The 21,597-nt window shown below is 41.4% G+C and overlaps 3 protein-coding genes across 3 annotated transcripts; 1 reads left to right on the forward strand and 2 right to left on the reverse strand.

The window, feature by feature from the left end:
• Positions 1–4,629: 4,629 nt before the first annotated feature.
• Positions 4,630–8,289, forward strand: LOC147429812 (uncharacterized). The gene is made up of 2 exons (XM_086496039.1): positions 4,630–4,861; positions 5,289–8,289. The coding sequence occupies exon 2, from the start codon at positions 5,331–5,333 to the stop codon at positions 7,635–7,637; it is 2,307 nt and encodes a 768-aa protein (XP_086352165.1). The 5' UTR covers positions 4,630–4,861; positions 5,289–5,330; the 3' UTR covers positions 7,638–8,289.
• Positions 8,290–15,327: 7,038 nt separating this feature from the next.
• On the reverse strand, positions 15,328–16,395 carry LOC147429813 (uncharacterized). The gene has a single exon (XM_086495060.1). It carries the CDS (start codon positions 16,393–16,395, stop codon positions 15,328–15,330), a length of 1,068 nt encoding a protein of 355 aa, XP_086351186.1.
• Positions 16,396–16,504: 109 nt separating this feature from the next.
• Positions 16,505–18,242, reverse strand: LOC147429814 (uncharacterized). The gene is made up of 4 exons (XM_086495061.1): positions 17,806–18,242; positions 17,470–17,718; positions 17,012–17,393; positions 16,505–16,891 (listed from the first exon to the last, which is right to left on the reverse strand). Exons 1-4 carry the CDS (start codon positions 18,240–18,242, stop codon positions 16,505–16,507), a joined length of 1,455 nt encoding a protein of 484 aa, XP_086351187.1.
• Between the last annotated feature and the right edge of the window lie 3,355 nt (positions 18,243–21,597).

Raw genomic sequence — 21,597 nt, forward strand, 5'->3', positions numbered from 1 at the left:
CATTATTCACTATCGAGGAAGTGTTGGGTAAGAACATTGAAGAACATACAATGGTTGAGATGGAAGTAAGTATTGACGCAAAGGAAGAAGCAAAGGAGGAGAATTTGTTATAGCAAAAGCAGTTGATGAACTAAAGCAACAGTATGAGGAGTTGAAGAAGCAATTGGAGCAACAAAAACATTATCAACCTAAACAATTGCATACTCAAAGTGATACTGTAATGCTAGAAGCAATTGAAGCTGAAGTGGATACAATATTTGGTAAATATGGTAAGGAAACTGCAACACAAGGGGAAAGTTCAAAGCAGCCTGAAGTTAAAGATCATGTTAATGTTGAAATTTCTGATCAAGGGATGGGTTCTCACAATGTTTGAGAAACATTGCCCACCAAGTGTGCTAGGTGTTAGTGCCTAATGTGTCAGGGCACCTACTTTTGGATTGTAACTAAGGTCTTAGCTTTAAGCTTAGGGGTTTGTTTACACAAGGGCTTTATGCCTAGGTAGTTTTAAACATTCGAATGGTCTTATGGTGTGTAGTTATTTTTCGGATGTTAGGGACATGCAGTTTTGGCGGTTCCTTGTAGTCGTATTGTTTTTTTGCTCTAAAGTTCAATGGTGATGATGAACATACAGTGAATGCAGTATTGTCTTATCCTTAGTATGGTGTTTCTTCTTCATCTACTCTGCATTTATGTGATTAAATGTACAGTCTCCTGCCTCTTTATCTTTATACTGCATCATTCTTGAATTAATTACCTATTAGGGTTTTGAGTCCCTAACATGAATGAGCTCGGTGTTCAGACGCACAATATCATCAAATTGGGCCACAACCAGTTTTGCCTCAAAGACTTGAAGAGTCGTAGACTTCCGTCAACCAAAACATATTACAAGCTACCATTCTGCCGACAACCATCTGTATCTTTTTTTTGCCATACTCACTCTACAAAGTGAGTTATAATATATTAATCCAAAAAAAAAATCCAATCCATGCTCATACATATTGAGCCATGGCTTCAAAAATACAAAGGGACCATGTTCCACAATTTCAACATAACAATCCCTGCTCAATAGTCCAACCAAGGCTTCCAAAAACGAATAGTGTCATTCCAAGAAAACATGGGAGCCACCCACCCCATCATGACCTAACTTAGCATAACATCGAGTACAACGAAGGGACAAAGAGAGATCTGGGTGAACAACTCGGCTACCACTGGAAAGTTGGTTCCTATCACAAACCATATGTCCTCCAAGGCGTCCTCCAAGGCGAACACACAGAGCCACATAATAAGTCTGTACTAGATGGAAAGGAGGGCAAAGCCATAAAATTTCCATCACCGTCCCGTGAGGACTAGAAGCACATCAAAAGATAGAGTTATCGAACGCCGAGAAAGATGGCACCATCCCAAGCATAAGGCAAAAGGGCATCGAGTGTTGCCACCAAGTGCCGGGTGTCTGCCACCCATCTAACACCTGTCGTCCGACATGAGCGCATGCTGTCAATCTTCCCCTCGAAGGAGGGGCGGGAGGGCAGCCTCTCCCAGAAAGCAAGAAATGGGGGGGGGAGCAGGGGCAAGAGGGCGAGGTTGAAGGACCCTCCCACCCAAGGAAAACCCAACCCCTCATGACAAATCCCTCTCCCCTCAAAATCCACCCGCCCAGCCTGAGGTGATGTACTTTCGCCCTGTCATAAAGCACCTAGAAGCCCCCCACTCGCGTGCATCTTGCGGGCTGCAAAACTAAAAACTCCCCTTCTCCCCACAATCCTAGTAAGTTTTTCTATCACTAAGTAGAGGTTGATGTCGACAACTGTCTGCATCTTTTTTTTGACCTCTCAATCGTGAGTCTTTGTATTATAATGTCACCAAGAAATATACAAATTAGCCTCAAGCTCAAGTCGAGCCTTGAGGGCCAGAGGGTTATATCCGAGCTTAGTAACAAGTACCTAGTAATGTACTATTGCGAACAGTTCAATCCTTTACGAAGCACGGCTTGATCGGATGGTGAGGGTCACCCTAAGCCACTCATCCGAGTTATGTCTTTTACTTACCACATATATTAACTCCTTCCTTTCTTGTACAATCTCTGAGAAGCTAGCCACAAAGAGGTCGCTATCAAAGACACGATAGTTCTTGGCCTTCCAGATATTATTGAAAAAACAGTATCAGACAATTTGAGTACAGATTAGAAGTGCAGAACTTCGAAATTGTTTGCCACGAAGGCACAAATCCTTCTTGAAAAAACAACCATATGCATCTTAAGAACAACAAAGCTAGTGCTCGAATTAAATTGTTGTCTAAAAACATGAAAAAACCTGTGCATGACTTTTTTTGAGATGAATTAACTAGATATGAAGGGCTTTACACAAAATTATTAAAATTTTGTAGGTTTTCTCAGCTTTGACTTCAAACTTAGATAGAACAATTTGTGGGTGGGGCTACACTAAACTTTGAGCACTCAACAAAAAAATCACAAACGCTCCACGAGAGTGTCTGATCACTATATGGCACGGCTCTAACCAGGGGGATCTAGGGCCCAAATTTGGGGGAGCGAGGCGGTTTTTATCTCGGCCGTCGGATCACGCAGTGAACTGGGGTGAACTCGGGGTGAACTAGGGGTGAACTCGGGGCAAAAATGGCACCCCGAGTTCACTCTTAGTTCACCCGCGTCGCGAGGTGTGGGTTGAACCTGGGACGTCTCGGTTGCCACACAAATGCCCTACCACCAGGCTAGCGCACCTCGTTGTCCATGTTGGCATGGCACATGATCATACTCTAGTTTAGGCACCCCTAGTTCACCCTTAGTTCACCCTTAGTTCACCCCCAGTTCACCCACCTCAAGCTTACCCGCCCCTAGTTCACCATTAGTTCACCCTTAGTTCACCCCCAGTTCGCTCACCCCTAGTTCACTGCGTGACCCGACGGCGGAGATTAACGCCGCCTCGCATCCCCAAATTTGGGCCCTAGATCCCCTCTGACCCAGAGCCGTGCCATATAGTGACGAGGACGGCAGTGGGATCAATGGTGGTTGAGGACTCGTGCGGATCTTGAGGCAATTGGATCCTCATGATTAAGTAACACATAGCTTCTTTTTTTTTGGGGGGTTGGGGGGGGGGGGGGGGGGTTGGATCAAGGGCCGGGAAGTCCACGCATGAAGGTGAGATCATAGTCGGACATGTCAAATAAAAAACTAAATCCGGCCATGAATTAAACCTCCTATACCCGGACAATGCTTGTTGGTTTACAATAAAAGGTCATAAAAGTGGGGAGGGGTACAACATGCGTGCGCGGGTGAGATGGCTAGCCCATGTGCCGTCAAACTTGGGGTGCAAGGTTGTGGGTTCAAAATCGGGTGGCGGAGCCCTAATTTTTTGCATTGTCCGGGTTTAGCCTCGCGTCGATTTTCGTGATGCCCAGGTTTATAGCCCACGTCAGACTTTCGGGCTGTGAATTCCCCCCTTTAATGCTATGTGTTACTTAGTGTTGTGGCAATTGGATGGCCTCAAAAAACTGACGAATTGACCCCACAACAGCATGTTCATGTGCCAAGGATGTCCCATCCCTCAACACTAAGTAACACCCATATTTAAGAGGGGGGCTAATGGGATCAAGGGCGGGGAAGTTCAAGCACGAAATCCGGGAGATCACAACCGCAATAGTCAAATCAAAAACTAAACTTGGACGGGCACTAAACCTGGACAACCTGGGGAATGCATGTCACCTCACAATATAGGGTCATAAAAACCATTAGGTATACATGATGTGTGCATGGGTGAGGTGGTTAGCCTATTTGATCCTCAACTCGGACTGCAAGGGCACCGGTTCAAATCTCGCAGTGCACCTCGTTTTTCTCGTTGGTCGGGTTTATTGCGCCCTCTTTTGTGTGACCGTGTTTAGTGTGCCTCGAGATCCAACCCCTCAACCCAGACCGTCGATCCCATTACTCCACCCCGCATTAAAGATGGGTGTTACTTAGTGCCAAGGATGTCCCATGGGCAAATTAGTGAGTGTTATATTAAGGCTAGGTTCAGAGAGGGCGGTGGTAGAAGGTGTATGAGTCCTAGTTGGCGCGTATTCATTGGGCGAAAAAATCAAGCTTCTTTTCTGAACCTACCCACAATCGCCCCGTCCTCCCTGGAAGAGAGCCTCTACTACGCTCTTTTCCAATGCAAAACACGGAGAGGATAGATCAAGCTTTGTCCAACGCCCATGTGACTAGTATTATAACCATTGAACTACGCCCTATTGGACGTTAGAAAAACGCATCATTAATATCGTATTTGTTGCATCCGTATGGTCTGAATAGAAGAGAGGGAGGTAGCAAACATGCACAACATTGCCGGTGGCCTCCTCTAAACCTGCCCTAAACCGTTGCGAGGGAGGCTAAACTCGGACAAATCCAAGGGTGTTGGTGCGTTTTGATGTTTGAGCCGCAGTTCTTTGTCGTAGATCGTACCGCTCCTTATAGCCGGTGGGAGCTAGTACTTGGTAATACTCAAGGCAAAGGAATGAAGACAAAAAACTAGGCCTAGTCCAATAAGAAATCGTGATGCTTGCTTAAAATTTCTGTGAGATAGTGACTCACTGAGTGCAATAATCAATTGCTTGTGGAGATATCCTTTAAGCTCGCCGCTAGACCTGTGTAGCAGCAGGGTGCAGGTGGGATTCTGGGAAGTCGCCGACCACGCTGGTACATCGCTACCTTCCCCCTACAAGCTTTTGCAGAGATTGGAGACCCACCCGCGCCCGCTCCTCTCTCGCATTCTCCTTTCTTAATGTCCAAAAAAGCGAGTGCAACTCCCAGCTAACGTCTGCAGCACGCCGTCCTTCATATTCCCCTCTCCCTCCCGGCTCTCAAGTCTCACGGGTAATAGTCAAGACGCTGTTGCCCCCCATTTGATTATATCCACATGCACCACACGCTTCTAATTCCTCTTCTTCGCCCACTTCTTTTTAAGCGTCATCCTCTCAATCCGCTTCCTTTTGTACATAAATCTTCGCCCCAATATTTTGTCTCATCTTTGATCCATCCATCTGCACAGAAATAATCGCAATTCTTTCTCTTGATTTCACTCAGATTTCTTTCTGTAAACCTTTGTTAATCTCGGTATCATCTTCTTTAATCCCCATCATTAGTGCACAAGGATTTCTCTGTTTAATCACGAGGATTAGTGGAGATTTATTCACAAGGATATCTGTTTTAGCTTCCCCTCAGAGCCCATTTCTATTTGGGTATGTACATTTCTTAGCACATATACATACTAGATTGATCAAGGTTTTCATTGTTTTGGCAGTGAAGGCTCAATAGGGCCTTTCTTGACAAGCAGAGAGCCCTAATGGATAGCCCTGGGTCTGACGATGAGAAGCTGCAGCAAGAGCGCGAGGCTGCACTCTCAAAGAAAATGAAGATCCTGATCATTATGCTCTCATTAGTTTTGATGATCTTGTTACTTCCCTTAGCCAGCAATCACGGCCTGCCTTTGCTTAGACCCATGGGAATTTCAATGCTTCAAAGGCTATGGGATGCCATGCGATTTATTGCCATGACAGCTGCCATCTCCATTGGCATCATCAGCACCTCTAATTCTAACAAACATAATAAGAATTCTGACAGTTCTTTGCATTACCGATCATCATCATCGAGCTTTCGCAGACAGTCGAAGGTTCCGATAGCTAGCACCAGCAGAGAAGCATCTAACCCAAATACGGCTAAGCATAGCCCAGAGAGTTCAGATAGATCTGGCTCTAATTTCAGTCCGCATGCATCGCATATGCCTGCAGGTGAAGGTGAAGATGATGATGGTAAATGGAAGGGCACTCCAACAGATAACACACAGAAATTGAAAGGCAAAGGAGTAATGGAGGATTTGGCCTCTTCAGACTATGATAGTACAGATAGCATTTGGGAATCGGTGCAATCTCAAAGCATTGAGTCCTTTGAAGGAACAGATTATGAGGGTGTTAACTACAGACCCATAAAGCTGAGTATGGTTAACTCGAGGCGCCAGTGGTCAGCTGGCGATGCATGGTTTTTAGCCTCAACGATTGATGAGGAGGTGGAAGAAGACTCCACAGCAAGCAGAGTGTTTGGGTCACCTACTAGTAGATTTCGTGATGTCGGCGGCGAGAGTAGCATAACCAGAGCAGATTCACAGAAAACCTCATTAGCTAGTCATGGGAAGGAGAGGAGTAACAAGGAGAAGAAAATTCCAGATAGATCGGGTCTCATGAATGTATACAACTCTATGACGGATGATAACTATGCAGAGTTGAGAATGCGGAAGACGGCAGTGTCTCGCCTTTCAGAGGAATATCATGATGAGGGAGGCAAAGATCATCGGAGATCAAGCTCTGTGGATCGGCGACGGCCTGTTTATGTATATGATCAGAAAAACTCAGATCAGCCTGGGTTAAAGCAGATCTTAATGGAGATGTCGAAAGAAAGGACAGGAAAGTCCAAGATGTCTGATGGTGATCAAGCCAAACAGAGAATTATAGAGCGGCCATCGCGCTCACATGTACAAATTAGCTCGAGCCCAAGTGCTGTCGCTTCAACTTCCTCAGTTAAGCAATCAATGAAGGCTAATGTACAACATCACCAGGCCTCTATACTTTCGACGGTGAAGTTGCCATCTGATTCGCCTGCCGATGAGAAGCATGCAGATTCCAAAATGATGGGGATCAATCACAAGCAGCGAGAAGCAACGAATATGGGTTCTTCTGGGAGCCTCCAAAGAGAAGCTGGCGATGGCGGCAAGGTGGGTTCAAATCAAAGCAAGCAAGCATCTACCTCTTCTGAAATTGGGCATAAACAAGCCAATGCCAAACCAGCGTTCGATTACAACATGCAGCCAAAGGAAGCAGATCATTCCCAGAAGAGATCGATGCAAAAGCAAGTTGATGCAATTAAGATGAGTAGCACCCAACAGAGTAGAGAAGGTGATTCCAAAGATATGGTAGCGGGCTCTGGCTCTCCCGGCGAGCAAGATGATGGAAAGATGGGTTCTAGTCAGGCTCTCAATTCCGAGGATTTGGATCAGCTTTTGCAAATGCAAAACGCTGTGTCATCGAAGCTGGCTTTCAAGGGTGCAAATATGCAGAGGTACCATGGTGGGACTGGTGAAGGTCTCCTTAAGAACAATGTGTCTTCTACAAGCAGGTTGCGTAAGCAGAGTTCCCAGCATAGCCGGAGTGCATTGAACTTAGAGCAGCTCGGACAAGCCGACCAAATTAAACTGCAAACAAGGCCTCCAGTGGGGTCCTCAGAAAGGAGAAGAAAGAGTATCTCATATGATTTTGGTGATGGCTTCAATCCGGATTGGTTGCAGGAATTAGAGCCCCCGCCCCCTCCTGGCTTGTTAGGCAGCTCTACAATAGAAGATGAGCAATCTAATACCTCAGTGAGAGGCGCCGATAGTAGCTCTCTTGTACAAAGCCTTGTACCATGGAGGTCCTCTGCTCCCATTGACATCTCTGCCTATCCAAGAGCGGCGTCACCTCTGGAGGCACTGTCATCCGGAGCCACTGGGCCTAGTCCTGGCGAGGTCAATCGAAGAGCAGATGAATTCATAAGCAACTTCACCACCAGATTGATTAGACAAAGGCAAGAATCTCTAGAGAGGCATAATAGAAATTTTGGGTAGTGTTATTTTTCCTAATAAACCAGATAAGGAAAGTTGGGCTGTCAGAGAACCTCTCTTTTTACCTCATTAGTCCTGAAGAGGATTTGACATATTTTTCTTAGCTCTAATCATGCACGATGGAGCGCTGTCGTACCCTTCATTATCAAAGAACTTGGTAGGGGTCACTTCATTGACACAGAAGACATCCATGGTAGGGCAAGGGAAACCCTAGTTATTGTATAGAGCCCATGAGTGAATGTGCTGCTGTGTAGAGCTCATAAGCCACTATATTGATCGTGGTGAAATCCCCTTTAGCTAACTCACTTCATGTTTGGTGATTTTCTTTTTTAGATTTTAAGCTTTCATGTATTGACTGTATACAAGAAGAATAAGGCCATCTACAACATTGACACATATAACAAAACACATTGTCTTCCTTTGCCACACATCATCGAAGCTCTCCCGACCACTCCATTTTTCAGATGGCTTCAGGACACTAGTTCAAAACTCATAGTGGTCTTGCCCTTTTGATTTCTCCGATCAAATTTTCTAGTTTTTACCCTAGTTGCCAGTTATTTGTTAGACAGGCTGATAATGGATTTAGAAATCTGGATGTAAGAGATTCATTAATAGTAATGCTAGTCCTAATTTTAGATTGAAAGGTATAAATAAATTTGAGTGTGAGCTTTTCATCCTTCTTGAATGGTGTCCTAAGAGAGTGCATTAAACCTGTCGGTTTTTGCATGGACCGTTTAATGTTTCTTTGAAGAAAGAGAAGCACCTCAAGCCCTAAAGAAGCTTGCATGGTGGAAACCAAGGTAATTAATATTTTAGTTTTTCTCTTGTAAATCGTGCAATTTGTGATGTCTTTGATGATTAAGTAGCTTGTCAAAATGTTTTGACAAAGTCACTAAGTTAGGTGACTAGAATCTATATGGTATAATCAATATAGAGATTAAAAACTTAAGTGACCATTGTTTGGTGAAGATTAATGTGTTTTGTCTTTTGGTTTTGATTAATAGCTTATAGGTAGGCTAAAACATAGTTAATAAAAAAGATTAAGGAGTTAAAAAGAGATTAGATGATTATTCTTAGCAATAAACCCTCCTCTACAAGTGCTTATGTGAATTGAATCTTGGTGTACATGCAACTACACAAACAACCATGCTATATTTTTGGTTGTGATATCTTTAGATAGACAAGTTCGTTAAGTGATAGAACACAATGTATGCCAAGACAAAAACTCATCGTGGAATATATGCCAGTGTGTGCAATATGAGTGTTTAGCTCTCTACATTTGCCAGAGATGCAAGTGGGATTCAATTTGGTGGTGGAATAAACTCCTAACTTGTTTTATGTGTGTTGAAATTTTTGACATTCCATAGGTGCTAATTTAGCTAAAAGGTGTATACTTTCATTTTTACTCCATGTGTTGACTCATTTGTTGGTTTAAACATGAGCCCAAGGGGTCCTAGCCTAGTGCTATGGGTGTCTGTAGGCATCCTCCATTCGATTCTCAATGGCGTTCAAGTTATTTCCAACCCAAAAACATTTTTTTTTATTTAATATAAGGTGTTTTTGAGTAGTAGTTGTTTTAAGGAAAAATAAATCTACATTGCTTAAGAAAGATGTCAAGGTTGCTTGTATGTAGCTCAATTTTTGTATGATATTGGAGATGTAATTTTGATTGGAGGCTAACTTAATGATACTTATCTCAAGTCAATTCAATAAAAATATATTACACTACAGAGCTCATCAAACGACTCATATATATGAGACATAGGATACTTATTTCTTAATAGTCACTTGGGTAAGAGCTCTGTATGAAATGTACTATGCACATCCATTATAGACCTATCTTTGTTCTTTACAATGAGAATTGGATTTTCCATGGTGAAAAAATATACCATATGAATGCTTTGTTCATAAATTCGGCCAATTGTTACTCCACCTATGAACTAGCAACATTAGAAAGTGTCTACATTGTGCGGCTATTGAAGTAGTAGCAGTATATGGCTAGGTGCGTCTCTCAAGGGTCATTAAGAATCTTTTCCAAGGGTCAAGGGGCATCTCCCAAAAGTCAAGAGTAGCTCCATAGAATGGGGGTGACTAAGAATAGCTTTGGACTCTTGTGTAACTTACCATGCCATGTGCCCTCACATGCTCACAAGATGACTAAACTGATGACAGTACAAGAGATATACCCATAGATTTTAGAGAGGTCTAGTTCAAAGGCCATAATCCCAAAAATCCTCCCCTTGGACTTTGGATTATATTGAAAGAAGTTGGATCAAGATTAAATGCCACTCGGGCTAGAAGCCACATAGACTAGAAGGTAGTCTCAACTGATATGTGTCACATAAATTAAAGAAGGTAGAAGACCATCCATATCTCCACAACACATCAATAAAGTTGTTATAATGAGCAAGGCCAATAGAAACACGGAGACAATTCTCCTCCTCTTGATCTTTGTCTTACTCTTTGTCCTCTACAAAATTGACTTTGCCGTTGTCTCTGCTATTGTGACATTTTGTTGGTGGATGACCTTTGATGTTGCAGTTGCTACCAAAATTGTTCTTGCTGCAATTTTTAGAAAAACTCATTGATTCTCCACACTCATAACATTTTTGTTATTTATCCTTGTTGATAAATATGCAGTCCTAGATTATGCTGCAACCAAAGCTCCTCATTGATTGAAGTCTTCTTTGTCTGTTTTTTCTCTTCTTCAAATGAAGCAATGATGACATATTGCAAAGAAGTTGTTTGAGTGTGAGTGTACTATTGTGTGTGTGTGCGTGTCTGTGGAGGCTTAACCGAGAGGTGAAGAGAAAGGAAATTGCATGCCTATAAGTAGGGATTTTGGGAGAAGAGATGCGATGCATTGGAAGTAGAAAGGAATTTTGGTTTGTGCATACCAATTTTTCGCTTGAGATGCCAATTTGTGGGATTTTTGAAATTTCATACTAGAGGAGAGAGAAAAGGCCAAAAATGTTTTTAGAGTATGATTCTTTTATACAACGATTCCTTCTAGCTGTTATTTAGCTTTGTGGATAAATACACTTTGGATGTTACCAAAGGCTCGAACAATCGGATATTTACAGTGAATGGTTTATTACAAGTACCCCTTAGGGTTGATTGGATATAGTTGAAATAAAAATGAAACTTTTAGTAAGAAAATGTTGATTTAGTAAAAAGCTACGATGGAAAATACTCTAAGGAGGCCTCAGAAACTGGTCAATCATAGGCAGATAGTCATTTTCCGAAAAGAATAATAAGCTTTGAACAAAGTATGTGTGTGTGTGTTTTTTTTACAATGTGTAAATGAAGTAGGTATGTATACATATACATAATCTGTTAGTTTACTTGCCTTATACCTCTTCTACATAAAATGCAATTTCTTAAATGCAAGGTCATGTCATCTTTCAAGGTTTTGTTTCTTAAAATTTCAAGGTTTTATCATCTTAAGTGCAAGGTTATGTCATCTTTCAAGGCATCACCACTACACTCCAAAAGGTTAGATACTTGCAAGTTTGCTATCAAGTTGTATTAAAAGTTATCCCAAATAACTTTTCGTTAATTAGTTGCTACATCTATATGTATTTACAGAACACTTTGGGAGATTAGAATTCGTTTTATTGATTAAGATCTCTTCATTCAACGACAATGCGAGTAGTTAGATGTGATTAGGTGCTCCCAATTAAGTTTAATTGAAGATTTTTTAAAATTGAATGAAACAAGTGAGATAATCACGACGACTTTCTAAAATAATTAGAACGTGATAGAATCATTAGGTTGAGTTTAAGTAGAATCAGTGTTCAAGAAAGGATTGCCTCATCTTAGCTTTGAGCCGGTTGAAAATGGAGACTACCTGGTTGCAAACCATGGTAAAGGGAAGAAAATTTGGTGAAATATGTGAGAAAATATTTCAAAAATCGTGCAAATTTTCAATTTATGCTAGTATTTTTGGTTCGCTTCTTTGTGGGAAGGAAACTCAATCGACAGCCGCTTAATAAAAGAGACTTTCCTGAATATTGAATTTCACATTTATGGTCAACATGGGATCTGTGTGGACAATAGTTGTAGTGGAATTTCCTATTTTTGCTATGGTTGTAGTTTCTTGACTTGGAGATAGCGAGGCGGACAAGTGAAGTGGAGGTGGCAACTCCTTTCTTCTTGGTGGCATCCCCTTGTCAACAATTCTTCTCAGTATTATTTCTCTTTCATGTGGGTGGCTCCCAATTCAATCAGCTTTCTGATTCAAGGTAGCTCCCTTGTTAGCCATGTCTTATATTATGTGGTTTTATGGTCGATATGATTGTATCATTTCCTAGAGCAAGACTCTCTCATGTATTATTTTGTGGCAATTTTATTCTATTTACCACTCACATTTGTGAGTAATGGCAAAAAAAAAAAGACACAGAAACCTTTGGTTCATAGACTTAAGATAGCGATAGGGACAATAAAATCTTTCTCATCTCAAAAAAATCAAAAGCTTTTCAAAACATGTTAAGTGTGTAAAGTGAAGGGGTGAGCTTAGGAAATGAAAAGACACACTAGGGTGGGAAGTCAAAAGACTTTTTGTGTTTATAAAGAGACGGACTTCACATTGATACATTTGTGTTTTTTTTCTTTTTTTAAAAGCTTTAGAGTGTTGAGTTAGGCATATTTGAAGACATAGACTTTACATTGATACATTTGTGTTTTTTTTTTTTAAAGGTTTTTAAAAAGAAGCTTCAGAGGAGTGTTGAGTTAGGCATATTTGCAACGTCTTCAGTGATGAATTTTCTTTATAGGCTTTTTAAAAGAAGCCCTGGAGGAGTGTTGAGTTAGGCATATTTGCAATGTTTTCAGTGATGACTGATGACTAAGACTTATCATAAATATTATTTGACACACCAAGGTGGGAAGTCAAAAGACTTTTTGTGTTTATAAAGAGACGGATTTCACATTGATACATTTGTGTTTTTTTTTTTCTTTTTTTAAAGCTTTAGAGTGTTGAGTTAGGCATATTTGAAGACATAGACTTTACATTTACATTGATACATTTGTGTTTTTTTTTTTTATATAGGTTTTTAAAAAGAAGCTTTAGAGGAGTGTTGAGTTAGCTATATTTGCAACATCTTCAGTGATGAATTTTCTTTATAGGCTTTTTAAAAGAAGCCTTAGAGGAGTGTTGAGTTAGGCATATTTGCAATGTTTTCCGTGATGGTTGATGAATGAGATTTATCATAAATATTATTTGGATTTTAAAATATTAAATGGATCCTTTTTTTTTCACCTTTCACATCTTGACATGTCTTATTTTTTTTGCATTTTATCGTTTTAGAATGCTAAAGTGAAGCTTCATCTTGCATAATTGTAGTAAATTTTACACAGACACACATACACTTTTCTTGCATTTCATTGTTTTAGAATTTTAAAGTGAAAACTTCATCTTACATAATTTTAGTAAATTATACACACACCTATATTAATTAGTTTTTTTTATTTCACTTTTTATTTTGGAGTTTCACATGGCTTGATTTTTCTTGCATTCTATAGCTTAACTAGTAAAACGGCGTCGCTTTCGGCGGCGGCATGGCCCCTCTTATCCTTAAGCTCTAGTGTTGTCCGACTATCATAGCATCTCTTGCCTACCCTCGCAAACGCACCTATATTGTCTCTACGCTCTCCTTGCCTGAGTTTTTCTTTGTGCCTGTGTCCTTTGCTAGATGAGAAAACATATGTCTACTCATATGCTCTAGATTTGTCACTTTCTGTACCTACCGCATTTGCAGCTCACCATAGCTACCACCATGTCCTTGCCTTGCTTTGATCACATGCTTACCACCATACCAACTTACCCTTGCTTGTTAAGAATGGCTTCAATTCGTCACAATCGTGGAGCAAAAGTACCTAGTAGTAGCACATTAGATAATGGGGATTACATGCAGAATCTGTGGCAGTTTGGGAAGGGAAAGTACCCAACAACCAATTGTATGTAGCAAGGCCGTGTGGAAGGAAGCACAATGCCTTCAGGCTATGGCTATACAGGCGGAGAGAGGCTCTCTTTAGAGGCCATCTTCTCAGTTTAAGGTCAAATTAAAATTATCCCAATGACACTGGCATGGCTGTGACACTGCTCTAAATTCTTGTGGGCTCTGATTCTCCCAACTTACCCTTGTTGCTTGTTAAGAATGGCCTCTATTATCCTCAAGCTCTTTGAGGGCCGGCAAATTTATGTCTCTCTCTCTCTCTCTCTCTCTCTCTCTCTCTCTCTCTCTCTCTCTCTCTCTCCGTGTGTGTGTGTGTGTGTGTGTGTGTGTGTGTGTGTGTGTGTGTGTGTACACCGCCGAAGGAGTTGAAATCTATTATAGCCGCCCTCTTCTGGTGCCTCTCTCTCTCTCTCTCTCTCTCTCTCTCTCTCTCTCTCTCTCTCTCTCTCTCTCTCTCTCTCTCTCTCTCTCTCGCAGACATCATGGCTATAGGGCACTCTTTCATCATTCCTCCTTCAAATTTAAAATGTAGAGGTAAATCTCAAATTTTGTAGGTGGGATTACACTAAACCTTGGTTTTTTTTTTAGCATTTCCTTTGTCTACATACCGGGTGGATTCTCTCTCTCTCTCTCTCTCTCTCTCTCTCTCTCTCTCTCTCTCTCCCCCCCCTTTCCTCTCTCTCTCTCATGCTTGGTAAGAGAGAGAGAGAGAGAGAGAGAGAGAGAGAGAGAGGTACTGTGTGTGTTTGAAATTTATAAGATGGACAACATGAAAACCTTTATGCAACAACCTAAACAAAAGTCATCACAACATATTTTCAAACTAACTTTGCACTAACATATATAGAGTAAGTGATATTTCCCATGTCAAAAAATATAACATGCATAGAGACTTAAAATTTATACGCTCAAAAGCTTAGTTTACGACATGCCCAGCTGTGGTATCGAACCACCCATGGCCCACGATGTAAAACACATCTACCAATCACTGGAGGAAGAGATCCTAACACAAAAACACGTAGGAACCAAGCACCGAAACTAAGATTTTGAGCAAACATAGCATTAATTGGACGGGTTTTGCCTAACTCTGCAATGGTGACACGTGCTCTGAATCCTCTCTGAATAGCAACTTGAATGTAGCACAACAAGCTCGGATCATATGAAGCATGATATATACCCACCATTAAGAATTTTGGGTAATATTGTGATCTATAGCCAAACAAAAAGCTATTAGTATAGATAGATATTTTGATACACAAAAGCTATTACTTTACTATATCAACATCGACATTGTTACCTTGCTATATCCAAGTCCTCGAGTAGATGAATCACCTGCATGGCTGTGATTGGACCCCTCCATAATGGTGGATCTAATACATAATCGTTGACTGTGAGATTTAAATTCTTTAAAGTATCGAAATGTCACAAACACACATATACAATATTTTACCTCGGACATGTCGAGGTCGTCTCCCTAGTGTGTAAGTCACAGAGGCGTTAGGATCCATCTTCATTCATACATATACATATACATATAAAGAATTAGAAATCCATCAAAAAAAGCACATGAAGCATAAATCTCTCAGCACTAATAAATCTTAGTCAATTGTTTCAGCGAATATACCTTGCTTGAGGCTACACCATGTTTCATAAGAAGATACTAAGCTTGTAAATGACAAAGAAATAGTTGCGAGAGTCACCGTGCTTTTTTATTGGATGAAACATATCCAGCCACGTTAAACCCCATGGCAAGGGGGTGGCAGGGGGCAAGTCAATTGCAACACCTCTTTGTAGACAATGTTAGAAGTGTATGTTCTTTGATCTCCACGTCTACTAATGCTTGTTAAGTGACTATCACCAACCACAACCTTGATGGCAGAAGAGAATCTCACGCGAGACATTGCCACATACAGTTGACCATGGGTGAAAACAGGTGTTGGGAGATACAATCCAAGAACTCCCGATGTTTGGCCTTGAGCCTTGTTGATTGTCATCCCAAAAGCACAACGTAGGGGAAATTGGCAGCGTCTCAAATCAAAAGGGAGACCTTCTCTAGATCCCATGAGAAAATCAATTCTTGGAATGAACACTGCATTTCTTGCATGTGACCCTGTAATGATTTCTGCTTCAATCACTTTGCTGTGGAATTGCTTACAAATCAAGCGTGTCCCATTACAAAGACCACTTCTTGGATCCAAATTGCGAAGCAACATAACTGGAGCATTCTGTTTCAATTGTAAAACATGCGGTGGAAAGCCTCCCCCAAGATCTAAACTATTTACAAACTCACTTGTAAATAAAATGCTATCACAATTTGATTCACACACTAAGTCCGCATTGACATATTCCTTATAAGTACCAAGAAATTGCTGCAAGCCTAAATTGTTTATAGTATCCACCTCCTTGTTCCGTGGAGCCAAAATTGCTCTATCCTTGAAAAAGGATGCATGGCAAGTCTGTGTTTCAAGGTCTCTATATATGCAAGCAACCAATGCTTGCAAATTATTTTTTGGTAGCATCATGCAAGCCGGCAGGGCCACATTATCAAGTATGTCCCCATCACAAACATCGCCATTACCAATATCAAGTGTCCATTGCACAAACTCTCTTTCAATAACATTACTTAAACAATTGACCACTCGCATATTCTGTGTTAGATGCATGATTTCTGTACGTTGCCAAATGTATGAGTGGCACAAAGATGCATTAACAATGTCTTCTCTTCCCCCTTTGCGCACCACAGGTAATATCTGTCTGAAATCACCACCAAGGAGGAGAAACCTTTCCACCAAACAACATGTCATTTTTCATGACATCTCTTAGTGTCTTATCAAGAGCCTCAAAAGCGTGTCTATGAGCCATGGGGGCTTCATCCCATATGATCAGTGAACTCATTCGCAAGAGCTCAGCAAGCTAGCTGTTTACTTTAATATTACATGTGGACTCAGAAGTTATATCAATAGGGATCTTGAATCTAGAGTGTGTAGTCCTTCCGTTGTCGAGAAGCTGTGCTGCAATCCCGGACGATGCACATGCCAAAGAAACTTTGGACTCTCCGCGTATCCGAGAGAGCAAAGCATTGTAGAGATAAGTCTTTCCCGTTCCACCTGGCCCATCCAAGAAAAAAACAGTCCCTCTGCTCATGCAAGCTGCTTGTAAAACCCGATTGTAAGCTTCCCTTTGCCCAACATTGAAAGATGATTCCATTCGAGCAGACAATACTCTTTGTTCCTCTCTGTTATACATGAACTCTTTAGCAAGCACTCCATGCTCACTCATAATTTGCAAGGTGTGATCCACCTAGGGCATTCCAGAATAATCCGAGAGTCTCTTTCCATAGTGTTGAAGCATTGTCTCTAAGCTTGACAAAGCTTGGTTTTGTGCCATGTGTTCAAAGATATTCGCATCATTTTTGCGAACCCTCATATGATATACATGGTCCTCAGAAAGCTCCTTACAGAAGCGATTCCACAATGCACCAGGATGTATTGGTTCACAAAAAACCAAAATGACTACAAACAGTAGGCGCAATTGTTGCCCTATTTGTTGAAAAGAAGCTTCTTCCAAACAAAGAAACCATTCATCATCAACTTGCAGTAATCCTTGCGCATTACATGTTTCTTTAAATGTGTCATATACCACACCATTGAAGGTTCTAATATCCTCAAAAGACTTACATCCTTTGCACATGTTGAGTAACATACGCAAATAGTACAAATCTCCAGCATTGGGAACAATGTGGTACATTCTTCCAATCATGTCACCAATCTGCCTTTGAGTCCGGACATGTTCTACTTGCTGGCTTCCAAACCCACTTTGTTGGGAAGTCTATGTACAACAAATCGTTGGCCTTTGGATATTGTTGATTTGCAACAAACCACTCAGTGAGCATTGTCTTTTTGCTGACATCTCCCTCCACCACACTCTGTACAGTCGCTCTGTCGCTAAAGATGACTTCATTTTGATGAGGCAAGTGAACTTGGAGCCGTTGTATGTCAGGTTTCTCTTGATGCATGTGAAACCCAAGTATACGCCAGATAGCCTCAGATGCTGATACATGTCGAGCATTAAGATAGTTTGTAACTTTATTTAGAAGCCCTTCACTATCTTGTAGAACAACAGTGGCCCTGTCATGTCCCTTATACACATACTTGTAGAGATATTTCACAGCGGATATAGTGGATCAAACCTCCACATTGATGTGTGCATTGTACCTTACTGACAAAAATGGATTGTATGGAACAATCCATTTATTACTCATTTGCACTTTATTACGAACAGTGTAATTTCCATCATCCCTCCTCATGTACGTTGGGTATCCATCCCTAGCCACGGTAGTCGATTCACTGAAGCTTCGAGGATATTTAAACCTGCACTTTCCATCTTTCATACATGGAGCATTCTTATTCAAGTTTCCACACGGGCCATGCACATTACACCGACTGATAACATCATACAATTGTGGAAACATTACTTTATCAGGAAGCTCCGCACACACAATCTTATCATAATGCAATGTCTCTGTTGGCTTATGCTCAGATGCAAGTATCAATAGAATGTGAGAATGAGGAAGGCCTCTCTTTTGGAACTCAATCACAGAAATGTTCCCAATGACCTTACCAAAAATAGCTCTCTTAATCAGCAAGCCCATCAAATCCTTGAACTTATGGTAGAAAACACGGGCAGTAAGATCGGACGATCATTGGATGTTTGTCCAGGCAGTAATGCATCCTGTATCTCCTTCCATCCAGGATTGCATGTGAATGTAATGAAGAGATCAGGTTTTCCTCTCTTGCGTGCAATTGCCATGGCATCCTGGTACAGCTGGTGCATATAGCGAGGGCCACCAACATACGAAGAAGGCAATACAACCCTTCTTCCAACATTAGCACCCAATAACAGTTCTCTATCATCCCTTGTTCCATCTCTTGCTCCAACCATATCTGTCAAGCCTTGATACACCTCACTGCGAAGTTCACTTTGATGATTACGAACCCACAAAAGCCCAACTCCTCCATACAACTATATGCATCAACAATATATTGTTGCAGTAGCCTACCACCACGTAAAAGACATTGTGTCGTGTCATCTCTAATTTGCAATCTATACTTGTAGAAATATACTTTGTAGTTCCATTTACTCGCTCTCTTCTTACTTCCGCTCTGTTCACTTGGGGTATGTAAGGATTCCAACCTTCTTCACCATTTGGAAATAGCAACACATATAATAGAGGCATGTATGACCTATGGCAATTTGAGATTCATTTTAGACCACCACCCAAAAGATTCAACACAATATCACGATGGCCAATGTTGTTCTCTTCACCCTGACCAGGCATGATTGCAGCAACTTCCACACTTGTTGGAGCAACATATTGCCAGCCATTTGTACGCTTCTCAGTAATGACCATCCTAATCTCTGGAAGATTGGAAGTTTGGACCATTGTAGCAAACCCCCTAAAAGCTTGAACATACGAATTTACTCGATGCATCATCGATTGCAAGCTTTCCAAAACATCTGGTTTGAGTTTAGAAACATGACTCGTCCTGTTTTGCAACTCATTCTCAGTGTCAAAAAAATACAACTGGCAAAGCGAGGGATTTGACCTGATCGCTCTTCTGGCATCAATGGACCAATGTTATGATAAATAGATCCATGCACCTTGAAGGTATAGATTCCTTTTCTTTGGTAGAGAGATTCATCTATATGAGCTCCCAAAGAAGCAAATGCCAACACACTATTGTATGCTCTGATATGTTTCAAGAATTTTCTACTTCTAGTATTACCCCCGTGCATCAATTCCCTTAATTCTAAAGGAGGTTCACCTAATGGCGGCAAAGAAACATTTCCTGAGTTGCAACAACTCTTCCCCACAAATGTGTGAATGGTCTTTGCTTCTGTTTTCCAAGCTAAAGCACCACAAAACGAACATGCAAAATCCAAGTTGCCTATGTTGTGAAGAATACACTTTTCATGAGAAATAGACAACATAGAGATATGCATCAAGGAAGTGGTCTCAGAATATAAGTAGGTGATAGATAGGCAAAGTGTCTCAACTTTGGAGTAATCTCCCTCTCTGGAGACAATTACAGGCTCCTCAAGAACATCTCCATTATTGGCTTCCAAATTGTCTTCCACTTCAATCCCTACATAACTTTGCGAGAGAATTGACTCGTTATCTACATCCAATGCAATCCTTCCCTGAGGAAATTCATTGCATCGATTCACGTTTATCAAATGCTGGAAATCTTCCAAGTGAGGCACATCAATCTCACCCAGAGAACGTCGAACTCTATCTCGCGCTGCTGCACGTCGCGTAGCTCGAGAGGCTTGACATATCCTACTACGTCTTGCATGTCCAGGAGACAACACCTTTGGACCAATAGCCATCTGTCCAAAAAAGAACTCTTATAAGTACTCACAGGTATATACAGGTTAGTATCTAGAGAATTATAAGAAGAGAGTATGGAGAAGAAAGGATTTCCCAACTATGTCTATCTTTCTTTGAGAGAGTCAGTGAGAGGAGGCTTGCCAACCCACATGGTAAATGTCTATCTACTTCTATATCTCATCTAACTACTACTAAGGATATAGTTGGGGGAGCGAGTCCATCCGATTAGCCCACCGACGATTGTCGGTTAAGGCTTGAGTTTTAGCTGGCAGTTTTCCGTTGCGGTTACAACGCGCCAATCTGCACATCAACCGGATTCTCGCCTGACTAAGGTCCCCTGACTCTTGAGGAGTCGCCACGTTAACCCATTATTGGTCAACCCATTATTGACCATTGGAAACCTTTGCTCAAGACCGATTCAAAGGTGCATCCAAATCAACCCCGAAGTGCTTCATTATGAAGAGTTACCATGGTGACAGGTCCCCATTTGAGTTGGTAGAGTTGCATTGAGGCTTGGATTGTTGTGTACATTCCGTTTATGCAATCAAAAGCAAATACCACATCGGCAATGGTGTGCATGTGATTACATTAGGAGAGACACTCTCGCTTTGCATCTACCAAAAATAGCCCAGATCTTCTTGACCCTACCCAAATTGGGCATATCTGGCAATCAATGCATTCAAAGAGACGGCATCCTATATAGAAAGCTCTCTCCCACTTTTTGTGCTTTATGAAGTGCTTCACATTTGTCATACCTAGAAAGAAGTCAGACATTGCACGCACCTAGAATACTTTGTGTGTGTGTATGTGTGTGTGTGTGTGTGTGTGTGTGTGTGTGTGTGTGTGTGTGTGTGTGTGTGTGTGTGTGTGTGTGTGTGTGTGTGAGAGAGAGAGAGAGAGAGAGAGAGAGAGGGAGGGAGAGAGGGAGAGAGAGATTCACTGCTACATAACTTGAGAGAGAGAGAGGGAGAGGAGAGATTCACTGCAACATAACTTGAGAGAGAGAGAGGGAGAGAGAGAGAGTTTCACTGCAACATAACTTGAGAGAAAGAGAGAAAGAGAGAGAGAGAGAGAGAGAGAGGACGAGGGGGGGCGGAGAACGGGAGGTGTGACCCAAAAGACACAGTGGCAACAAAAATACTACAATTATGGAGATCCTCTAAGAATGTAGTATCCAAATAAGACAACCAAGAGTCGTGAGCAAATTGGTATCCACTACATACATAAGCCTCCCCCAAAATGTAGTCAATATTCCCAAATCCACCAAAATATAGATCCGCTAAGTCTATAAATGAGAAAGAAGTGAGTATTACTATCGATTAGATAATTCACTTCTTGCAAGGGTTGCCTTGCTTTGAACTGGATGGAGCATCTCCAACGGCATCAATCCCCTTCTTGGGCCAATGGGTCGTTACCAATGCATGGATCTTGTTTGAGATAGATCTAACTTCGGAGACACCTGTAGTATGTTGTACTGCTACGGCGGTCAATTTGTTGCTAGTACTTCGTAATTCAGGCACAATGCTTTTGAAATCCATGCTATCCTTGTCAAGAACGGACCTCTCCAAGAGACTCATAATTTTTGCCTGGTTGCTTTCTATGCGATTCAGTTGTC

This window comes from Adiantum capillus-veneris, chromosome 22 (assembly GCF_014529385.1).
Source record: "Adiantum capillus-veneris isolate H3 chromosome 22, ASM1452938v2, whole genome shotgun sequence".
Classification (NCBI taxonomy): domain Eukaryota; kingdom Viridiplantae; phylum Streptophyta; class Polypodiopsida; order Polypodiales; family Pteridaceae; genus Adiantum; species Adiantum capillus-veneris.

Coding starts and splice junctions, on each gene's coding strand:
- LOC147429813 (XM_086495060.1), bottom strand. CDS start 16,395: ATGACATGTTGTTTGGTGGAAAGGTTTCTCCTCCTTGGTGGTGATTTC.
- LOC147429814 (XM_086495061.1), bottom strand. CDS start 18,242: ATGGGCTTGCTGATTAAGAGAGCTATTTTTGGTAAGGTCATTGGGAAC. Junction 17,719..17,805: donor AATCCATTTTTGTCAGTAAG/GTACAATGCACA, acceptor GGGACATGACAG/GGCCACTGTTGTTCTACAAG. Junction 17,394..17,469: donor AAGACAATGCTCACTGAGTG/GTTTGTTGCAAA, acceptor TGGGTTTGGAAG/CCAGCAAGTAGAACATGTCC.
- LOC147429812 (XM_086496039.1), top strand. CDS start 5,331: ATGGATAGCCCTGGGTCTGACGATGAGAAGCTGCAGCAAGAGCGCGAG.